Source organism: Macaca fascicularis, chromosome X (assembly GCF_037993035.2).
Source record: "Macaca fascicularis isolate 582-1 chromosome X, T2T-MFA8v1.1".
Taxonomy (NCBI): Eukaryota; Metazoa; Chordata; class Mammalia; order Primates; family Cercopithecidae; genus Macaca; species Macaca fascicularis.
This window is the reverse complement of record NC_088395.1, coordinates 142,038,589-142,049,472: the sequence shown is the minus strand read 5'-3', so window position 1 is coordinate 142,049,472 and position 10,884 is coordinate 142,038,589. Positions and strand designations below refer to the sequence as shown.

General features: G+C 41.6%; 1 protein-coding gene across 1 annotated transcript; it reads left to right on the top strand.

Annotated features, from left to right (window-relative positions):
* Positions 1-6,180: 6,180 nt before the first annotated feature.
* On the top strand, positions 6,181-10,478 carry CT45A10 (cancer/testis antigen family 45 member A10). Its single transcript, XM_015444330.4, has 4 exons — positions 6,181-6,355; positions 8,295-8,543; positions 8,918-9,011; positions 10,223-10,478. The coding sequence occupies exons 1-4, from the start codon at positions 6,187-6,189 to the stop codon at positions 10,320-10,322; spliced, it is 612 nt and encodes a 203-aa protein (XP_015299816.3). The 5' UTR covers positions 6,181-6,186; the 3' UTR covers positions 10,323-10,478.
* Positions 10,479-10,884: the final 406 nt, after the last annotated feature.

Sequence of the window (10,884 nt, the reverse complement as noted above, 5' to 3'; positions counted from 1 at the left end):
TTGGCTATTTATTTATTTATTTATTTATTTATTTTTATTTGTAGACAGAGTCTCACTCTTTTACCCAGGCTGGAGTGCAGTGGTGTGATTTCAGCTCACTGCAAACTCTGCCTCCCCAGTTCAAGTGATTCTCCTGCCTCAGCCTTCCAAGTAGCTGGTGGGACTACAGGTGCGCACCACCATGCCTGGATAATTTTCTGTATTTTTAGTAGAGACGGAATTCACCATGTTGGTCAGACTGGTCTTGAACTCCTCACCTCAGGTGTTCTAGCCGCTTTGGCTTCCCGAAGTGCTGAGATTACAGGTGTGAGCCACTGCGCCTGGTCGGGGTTGACTTTAAAACACAACACCCTCAAATGAAAATTTCGGTTTCTTGTTGCTGTTTATTTTTCTTTGCTTTTCCTTTTTTCTTTTTTTTTTTTTTTTTTCTTTTTTTTTTTTTTGAGATGGAGTCTCCTGTATCGCCTGGGCTGGAGTTCAGTGGCTCACTGCTACCTCCATCTCCTGGGTTCAAGCGATCTTCCCACCTCAACTTCCCAAGCAGTTGGGACTACAGGCGTGCGCCACCATGTCAGGCTGATTTTTTATTTTTGCGTCTTTCTTTCTTTCTTTCTTTTTTTTTTTATTTTTTTTATTTTTTTTTATTTTTATTGGTTGGTTGCTTTGTAGAGCCGGGGTCTCACTATGTTACCCAGGCGATTTCATCCCGCTGTGTTGAGAAGGTTCTGTGTTACTCTGCTTATGTTGCTGTGCAGTTGTTACTAAAGGTCGCCTGTAGAAGGCGCCAGAGTCAGCGAAGGGGAGGGCTGCGTTTCCTGGTTCTCTGGGGCACGAGGCTTCTACTCAGGACCCTGGCGCCCCCAACAGGTTCCCAATGTTCGGCTGGGGCAGGCACGCTGTGGCTGGCTATTTCCCTTCCTTCCATCCCCCTTGGGCCGAACGGATCGCTGCTTCTGGTGAGACGCCTCCTCATGCACATCACTCCCAGGTGCCCTAGGGGGCACATTTCCCACAACTCCCAGAGGGCAGGTTTCTAGAAACTACCACCACTAGGGAGGCGCCACAGGTTCACTGCCATTTTGTGAGGTGCCGCCGTCACTCCTCCAGTGAGGTCAGGACTTCAGGACTGTGAGTGGGCAGTTTTTCCCTGGATACTTTTAATTTCACCCCGGAAAGTGTCCTTTTTCCTTGGAAAGCATCTTTTCTGTGGTGTTCTCTGTCCGGTGTGTGGTAGGGCTCCCTTGGGGAAGTGGCTCCGCTCTGGGGACACCGCCATGGGAGCCTGTGTCAGCCATGGGGGAGCGTTTTCCGTGGGCGCCCCATCTCGGCTATGTTGTTGGGCTGGGGGGCTTTTCTTGGGGGCTCCCTCTCGGTGATGCTAGGGACTTTTCCTGCTGAAATGACCTGAGCCCAGGGATGGGGGGCATGCCTGTGTCGGCCTTGGGTGCGGCGGCGTTTCTTTCCCGCTCAGTCGCCGTTCTGAGGGAGCATTCTGCCTTGGGGACCCTTTCTGTGCTCATGGAACGTGGTGGGGGTGGCTGTGCCCCAGACGCATGATCGTAGCCTTGTGGGGTCACTGCTGGGGGCTTTATCTCGACCCCCGAGGGACTCTTCCTTGGGTGCTGATGTCGGCCGTGGGGCGCATTTGTCCTTGGATGTTGCTCGCTCTCAAGTAGAATGTGTTGGCTTTTATTTGGTTCTGCTTTTCCCTGATGTAGACGTTTACTGTATGCTTTCTCTTGGTGCTAGGTTTCTAAAATTATTATCTGTGGGTGCTCTCTCCTGGTGCCGCAGGGGAATGGGGTGCTGTTCCTTGGATTCTCTAAGCCCATGGAGAGACTCAGGGAGCTCTGTGTCAGCCATGAAGGAGGTCATGTGACATTGAGAACGCTGTTCTGCCCATGGTTGGGGTGCGTTTCCTCGGTTGGTTGATCTCAATTCTGAAGGAACTCTTCGCGGGGATTCTATCTGACCTTTCAGCCACAGCCTCAGGTGTCTGTGTGGGAGTGGGGGTCCAGAAATATTCGAAGGTTCCAGCTGTGCCACATTGGAACACTCGCAATACAGTTAGTCTTTCATTCCAGCCACTCTGATGGGGGTGCAGTGATCTCTCCTTATGTCTACACTCGCATTTCTCTGCTGATTAATGAGATCGAGCACCTATTTAAAAATTGTTTTTATTTATTGATTTGTTTGTCTTTTGAGACGGGGTCTCCGTCTGTCGCCCAGGCTGGCTTGCAGTGCCACCACACCCAGCTATTTATCGTTTTTTTTTTTTTTCCCACCATTTTATGTGTTTATTGGTCATTTAACTTTGTCTTTTATGAAGTTCCTTTTCAGGTATTTTTCCCCAGCTTTTACTAAGATGTTTGCATTTCAAAAATGGATTTGTAGCTTCCATATGATCTGTATTTGAGTTATACACCCGTGCACACAGGCATATATGTACATATATAAAAATACATATACAATTTTAGTATCTTCTATAAATCTTTTTTGCTTTTACACGATCTCAATGATGTGTTTTAGATGAACAGATTCTCTTAATTTTATTAATCAGTGTATTATTTATGGCTAGTGCTTTTTATTATTTTAAGAAACATCTTTGCCTCACCCAATGCCATTACGATAATATTCTTTTTTTATTATTATTATACTTTAAGTTCTGGGATACATGTGCAGAATGTGCAGGTTTGTTACATAAGTAGGCACATGCCATGGTGGTTTGCTGCACCCATCGACCTGTCAGCTACATTAGGTATTTCTCTAATGCTTTCCCTCCCCTAGCCCCCCAACCCCTGACAGGCCCCGCTATGTGATGTTCTCCTCCCTGTGTCCATGTGTTCTCATTGTTCAACTCCCACTTATGAGTGAGAACATGTGGTGTTTGGTTTTCTGTTCCTGTGTTAGCTTGCTGACACTGGTACCTTCAAAGGACATGAACTCATTCTTTTTCATGGCTGCAGAGTATTCCGTGGTGTATATGTACCACATTATCTTTATCCAGTCTATCATTGATGGGCATTTGGGTTGGTTCCAAGTCTTTGCTGTTGTGAATAGTGCTATAATAAACATACGTGTGCATGTGTCTTTATAGTCGAATGATTTAAAATCCTTTGGGTGTATACCCAGTGATGGGATTGCTGGGTCAGATGGTATTTCTGGTTCTAGATCCTTGAGGAATCACCACGCTGTCTTCCACAATGGTTAAACTAATTTACACTCATGATGATAATATTCTAAGTTTTCTTCTAGATCTCCCAATCATCTGAAATAAATTCTCATGGAATGGAGTAAAGTCAGAGACCACATATATTTGATGTGCTTATTAGCCATTTGAGTATGACTCTTATGAAGTGAATCTTCAGCTTTTCCCCCCAAATTTTATTGGGATGTTGGTTTTTTAGAAATTGATTTGTAGTTCTGGATATATTCTGGATTCCACTCATTTGTTGCCAGATATAGATGTATATGTGTGTGTAATTAATATATATTTTTATATATAACCTATACTATATAACACATAATATATAATCTATAAACATGCTTTGGTTTTCAGTATCTTAATAGTGTCTTTGAGGAATGGAAGTTTTCCATTTAATTATGTCTAATTAAAGAATTCATTCTTTATGGTTAGTGCTTGTTTATCCTCATTAAAAACATCTTTGCCTATTCTATAGTTGTGAAGACAATATCTTAAGTGTTTACTAGATTGTCTATCCATCTTTAACAAAGTTCTGTGGAGTGGGAAGAGGTAAGAGTCAAGGTTTGTATTTTCCCTGCATTTATCAAGTGCATTTATTAAAAGCACTGTCCTTTCCACAGTGATTTACAGCTCTTCTGTATTTTGTATTGCCAGATTGTTTCTGGCCTCTGTGTCCTCTTCCCTTTGGTATTTGCCTGTCATTGCTCTGATACCATACTGTTTTAATTACTCTACATTTATGGTAAATTTCATATATAGTAGTGCACTTCTACTAACTTAGTTCTTTTTGTTGTTGTTGTTGTTGTTTGTTTGTTTGTTTGAGACAGAGTCCCGCTCTGTTGCCCAGGCTGGAGTATAGTGGCGTAATCTCGGCTCACTGCAAGCTTTGCCTCCTGTGTTCATGCCATTCTCCTGCCTCAGCCTCCTGAGTAGCTGGGACTATAGGTGCCCGCCACCATGCCCAAGTAATTTTTCGTATTTTCAGTGGAGATGGGGTTTCATCATGTTAGCCAGGCTCTCCTGACCTTGTGATCCGCCCGCCTCGGCCTCCCAAAGTGCTGGGATTACAGGCATGAGCCACTGCACCTAGCCAGTTCTTTTTCTTAAAAAAACTTTGTCTTTTCCTTGACTTAAAAAAACTTGGCTTTTCCAAATCTTTAATTTGCATGTACTTAAAAAATGATCTGCTCGTCAATTTCCAGAAAAACTTTTGTTAACATGGTGGAATTTTAAATATGATTGCTATGATCATTCTGAGAGACTTGACAATAATGTCTCTTAATATTGTCTTCCGGCTGGGGGCGGTGGCTCACGCCTGTAATCCCAGCACTTTGTGAGGCCTGGTCGAATGGATCACTTGAGGTCAGGAGTTCGAGACCAGTATGGCTAACATAGCGAAACCCCGTCTGTACTAAAAATACAAAAATTAGCCAGGCGTCATGGCAGGTGCCTGTAATCTCAGCTACTTGGGAGGCTGAAGCAGGAGAATCGCTTGAACCCAGGAGGTAGAGTTTGCAGTGAGCAGAGACGGTGCCATTCCACTCCAGCCTGGGCGACAGAGCGAGGCTCCGTCTCACACACACACACACACACACAAAAAGTCTTCCAATGCATGGAAAGAATATTTTTCTCCATCTACTGCAGTCTTGAATTTCTCTGAGTGATGTTTTATAATTTTTGTGTAGTACTCTAGCACATCTGGGTTAGATTTATTCTTAAATATTTGATGTTTTGGTACTGTTTTTAATGACATTTGAAATCTCATATTCTAATTTTTTGTTGCTATTAATTATACGGAAATGCCGTTGGTTTTTATTATATCTAGTAAGTTGACTAAATTTGCTTATTAAACATAATGATTTTATTCTTCTGCATTTTCTATGTACAGAACAATGTCATCTGTGAATATTGACAGTTTTATTTCTTTCCAAATTTTAAACCTATTATATTTTCCTGATGCTACTGCTCTTTTAGAACCTCCAGTAAATTGTTGAATGGATAGTGGACATCTTTGTCTTGTTTTCACACTCAGGGAGAAAATACTGATACGTCACTATGAAATATGACATTTACAATTTTTTTGTACATATGCTAACCAGAATAGGAAAGTTGCCCTTTTTTCTAAGTTGGTGATAGTTTTTATCACGAATGGACTTTAAACATTGACCCATGTATGAAAATGATCATGTGGTGTTTCCCTGTTTTTGTTGTCATCGTTGTTAATGTGGTTCATTACATTTATTGATTTTCAAATGTTAAATCAATGTTGTCTTTCTGCAATATACTCCACCATGGCTGATGTATGTCCTTTTTAAGTACTATTGCATTTTATTTGTTCACCTTTAATTTGGAATTGTTGTGTCTAAGTTCAGGGGTGATCTTGGCTTGTATTTTTGCCTTGATCTTGTAGTTTTTCTTTCTTCTAAAGTCCTTGGCAGATGTTGTTATCAGTTTTTTATCAGTCTTCTAATAAGAGTTCCTAATAAGGGTTAATACAGATTGGTTTATACATCTATTTGAATATATAAGTATAAATACTTATATATTAAATATATGTGATGTATAATATAATGTATAATATATATAATTGAAAACATAATGTATAGTAAGGGTTAATACAGATTGCTTTATACATCCATTTTTCCTAATAAGGGTTAATACAGATTGGCTTACACATCTTCAAATAGGTAATAATATTTTCATCTGTTTTTGGTTGATGACAGCTGCTTATTCCACAAGCATTCTGACTGATTTGGTTATACCATCTTTCTTCTTTTTTTACTTAGTGTACATTAAAATTAGGTTTCTTTTCCTGAGAACAGAGTGTTTGGTGAGACTTGGTAAATCTTGGCTCATGATTAAAAGTGAAATTAATGATTCAAAGTCTTGGTTGTATACACATATGAAGACAGTTTGCCATTTTGTGATTGTTAGATTTTTGTCATGAATGGAATATGTTCATTGATGTTTTTCAGGAAACAATGACCGATAAAACAGAGAAGGTGGCTGTAGATCCTGAAACCGTGTTTAAACGTCCCAGGGAATGTGACAGTCCTTCATATCAGAAAAGGCAGAAGATGGCCCTGTTGGCAAGGAAACAAGGAGCAGGAGACAGCCTTACTGCAGGCTCTGCCATGTCCAAAGAAAAGAGTAAGTAAGCCTGTCGTCACCTCCTCTTCATGCTGTATCCAGTGCAGTCAGCCTCCTGCCTCATCCCCTCCAGAGAAACTGTCCTTGTCAAGGTCAACGGTTTCAGCTGACATTGCCGTTAATTTCTCTGCAGCATTTGACAGTTGTTCACTCGCTTCTTCATGAAAACCTTCTAGCATTTCCATTTTCCACATTTTTTTTTTTTTAATTTCTTGTCCGTATTGGTGAATCCCTATCATTTTTTTCTTGAGATGGAGTTTTGCTCTTCCCGGTCAGGCTGGAGTCCAGTGGTGCGATCTTGGCTCACTGAAACCTCAGTCTCCTGGATTCAAGTAATTCTCCTGCCGCAGCCTCCCAAGTAGCTGGGATTACAAGCACCAGCCACCATACCCAGTTAAGTTTTGTAATTTTAGTAGAGATGGGGTTTCGTCATGTTGGCCAGGCTGGTCTCGAACTCCTCACCTCAGGTGATCCACCCACCTCAGCCTCCCAAAGTGCTGGGATTATAGGCACGAGCCACCGCCCCCGACCCCTATCATTCTTTTTTTCTACCTTTCTTTTTCTTCTCTTCTCTAAATACTGTAAAAATTTTCTGAACCCCGACATCTCTCTCTCTCCTTCTATTCCACTCTGCCATGATCACTCACTGAGCTCCTGTGATACCTCCACGTTTCCCATTACTGTCCCCATCTAACCATACGCTCTAACCCTACAGCCAGTTCATCATGCTGGCATGTAAATCACATCATTGCATGTCACTCCTGAACATCCATCCTCAACTCTCCTAAGCACTCAGAACTGACTGTGAACCAGCTTTTGTCTGCAAGGTTCTGCATGGCCTGGCCTCTGTCACCCTCTTCTAACACGGGCCCATCATCTCCTGACTCTCTCAGCTTCTGTCCTTCCCAGTCCATCCCCACTCCAGTCCATCCCCACTCCAGTCCATACCCTTGGCCTCATGGCAACCTGGAACTCCCCCTCTGCCTCTGCGCAGGCAGCTCTGCTTCTTCCTTCAAGCCCTGCCTAAGGGTACATCCACAGAAGGCTCTGCACAACCAGTGAGAGCTCCTGGGGCTCCCTCTGCTGCTGTTGCCCACAGGCCTGTGGACGGCTTCCCTACCACTAGCCCAATGCCATTTGTTTCATTTGCTTATTGTGCTTGTACTGTCTGACCGCCCCATGAAGATGTGAGCTCCACAAGGGCAGGAAACGTTGCTCTCTGGGCTGTTTATTGCTGATCCCCAGCTACTAGCATGCTGCCTGCCACAGACGATGAATAAATGAGAGGTGTCAGACCTAGAGTGAAAAGAAAGTCATTTTCTGGGACAGAAAGGAAGGATGAGGAAAATCATACACTAAAAGGGATTTTTGGTGATGGAGTGCATATAGCACTTTCAGCAGTAATGGCCGCCTCTATTTTCTTGGAATATATTTGATGTAGAGAGGAGGCTGCTTGTGGTCTATCCAAGTTGTCTGGCTTCCAGCTCAGTAAAGCATGGCAGTTTGTAAGTGAATTTGAGAAATCACAATATCAAGTGAGATTTGCTGCTTTCAACTTGTAAAGCATAACAAGCTGAAACTATCCCATGAGTACCAGGGATCTGTGAATGTTGCTTTAGAGTTGTACTGTCTCACTTGGTTTCCATATCTATTCATAGGACCAGAAAATAAGAGGTGGTTTTATTGTATTATGTGTCCTGGCCTCAGTTCGTCAGGTCTGGGATTTCCCCCTGGTATATCTTCCCATTTATGAAATAAATAATTCCCTTAGAAACTGAGTAGCCCATAGATGTACCCAGAGGAGGGATGAAACACACATTTCTCACAGCTCAACTTCTCAGTTTGGTTTCCAGATCTGTCATTCATTATATCTATGTGGAGGGGAAAGAAAGTGGTCAAACACCAACTGATGGCTTTTTGTCAAAATCTGTTTCACCAGAGCATAAGACAGGACATGGTGTTCTACCAAGCCAGTTGGATTCTCAGATTGATGACTTCGCTGATTTCAGCAAAGATGGGCTGATGCAGAAACCTGGTAGCAATGCACCTGTGGGAGGAATCATTACCAGCAATTTCTCTGGAGATGACCTAAAATGCAGAGAAATAGTCCCTTTTCCCAAAAGCCAAGAAGAAATTAATGCTGATATAAAATGTCAATTAGTGAAGGAAATCCGAAGCATTGGACGAAGTAAGTAGTATGAGAATGTCTGTTTTATAAAACTATAGGAAGTCTCTCTATGATTCAAAAGATATCCATGTTACCTGTTGAGACTCATTCTTTGCCGGAATTGAGTTTGCCCATAATTTACGGTGGTTCCTCTTTTCTTTGACTAAAGCATAGTACACCTTTTGCTTTGCTTTTCTGCTTGGTTATGGTTAAAAGAGTTTCATTTGTATGTATGTGCAGGTGTCTTTTTATTATTTAGTTTTTGTATGTGCAGGTATCTTGATTTAAGGATTTAAAACATTTTAGCCTGTGAAGCATGATTGCTGAGGTATACATTCTCTTGTATTCTTCTTTATATTTGATAATACTGAAGGTTTTTTTTTTAACATCTTCAGAATACGAAAAAATCTTCAAATTGCTTGAAGGAGTGCAAGGACCTATAGAAGTCAAGAAACTATTTTTTGAATCCATCATCAAGGAAGCAGCAAGGTGGGTAGAAATAGGAACTGTCCAATTTCTTTAAGCACTTGGGTCCAATAGAGTACTGGGGGTGAGCGTTGGGGAACAGCCCCTGCCTTGAATTTCTCAAACCCTGGTCCTCACTCATAGTTACGGCTGTCTCCACAGTTACTTAGGCTAATGTTATCTGAATCTAACTCATTCTTCGAAGACTATGGAGACTTCCATTCTCACCATAGTCTGAGGTGCGCATTGTCCCTTGATTGACACTCTTTGTATTTGCTAGACTACCTCTTTTTAAAAAATGTGTGTAGGTACATAGCAGATGCATATATTTCTGGGGTATATGAGATATTGTGATACAGACAACAATGTGTAATAATCACATCAAGGTAAATGGGGTATCTATCACCTCAAGCTTTTATCCTTTGTGTTACGGACAATCCAATTATAGTCTTCATTATTTTAAATGTACAATTAGATTATTACCTACAATAGTCACCCTATAGGGCTATAAAATACTACATCTTATTTATTCTATTTTTCTACCTATTAATCATCCCCACTTCCCACACCGTCCACCCCCACTAACCTTCCCAGCCTCTGGTAACCATCATTCTACTCTCTATCTCCATTAGTTCAGTTGTTTTACATTTTTGCTCCCACAAATAAGTGAGAACGTCTTTCTGTGCCTGGCTTATTTCACTTAACATAACGACCTTCGGTTCCATCCATGTCATTGCAAATGACTGAATCTCATCCTTTTTTTTTTATGTCTGAACAATACTCTATTGTGTATATGTACCATATTTTTTTTATCCGTTCATCTGTTAGTGGACACTTAGGTTGCTTCCAAATCTTGGCTACTGTGAATGGTGCTGCAACAAACATGGGAGTGCAGATATCTCTTCAGTACCCTGACTTCCTTTCTCTTGGGCATATACCCAGCAGTGGGATTGCTGGACCATATGACAGCTTCGTTTTTAGTTTTTTGAGCAACCTCCGTACTGTTCTTCATAGTTGTTGTAGTAACTTATATTCCCACCAACAGTGGGTGAAGGTTCCCTTTTCTCCACACCCTCGCCAGCATTTGTTATTGCCGACTAGACTACCTCTTACCGTGCAGATACATTTCTGTTTCCATGCTGACTGTTACTTCATTTTTGTATCCTTCAAAATGCTTCCTACAGCATAGGTTCTTCGGCTATCTTTTGGTTAATGACATGTCTCTTTATTTTCAGATATATAAGCCGAGACTTCGTTCAGCTCCTTGAGAAGAAACTGGAGCATATGATTTGGGAGTACTTGTCCATGGAGGATTATGACAGCTCAAATGCATAATCTCATTAATGATTGAGGAGAGAAAAGGATCAGATTGCTGTTTTCTACAGTGGAGCAGGATATTGCTGAAGTCTCCTGGCATATGTTACTGAATCAAATCGCCTTCCAGAGGCTAAGAAATGTCTGTTAGTAAAAGTTGTTCTTTTTCCCTAAGCATTTCATTTGAAAGAATAACTTGTTTTTTGGTTGTTTTGTATTCCCACCTATGCTGGTAGATATTATTAACCCATTAGGTAAAGACTATTACAGTCGTGGTTTCTGCAGCAGCTCACATTGTTGTAGCTGGTATTTATAACTGCCTTCTTTCACTACCCATTTCGCATTCCCTTTGCCCTGAGATAGCATGTCAGTTGGTCATGGTGCTTGGCTTGGCAGGATGACTCAAACCTTCATCAAACCTTCATTATGGAAGAGTCTGAACCATTAGATATACTGTCTTGATGGGATTGCTGTGATTTTCCATTAACTCTAATTGCAAACACGGGAGGACTAAGAAGCTCTCTAGACATATCAGACTTACTCTTCCTGAGCCCCTAGTGTAGTAGAAACCTAATCTCTCTCT

Coding starts and splice junctions, on each gene's coding strand:
- CT45A10 (XM_015444330.4), top strand. CDS start 6,187: ATGACCGATAAAACAGAGAAGGTGGCTGTAGATCCTGAAACCGTGTTT. Junction 6,356..8,294: donor TGCCATGTCCAAAGAAAAGA/GTAAGTAAGCCT, acceptor CTGTTTCACCAG/AGCATAAGACAGGACATGGT. Junction 8,544..8,917: donor AATCCGAAGCATTGGACGAA/GTAAGTAGTATG, acceptor TAACATCTTCAG/AATACGAAAAAATCTTCAAA.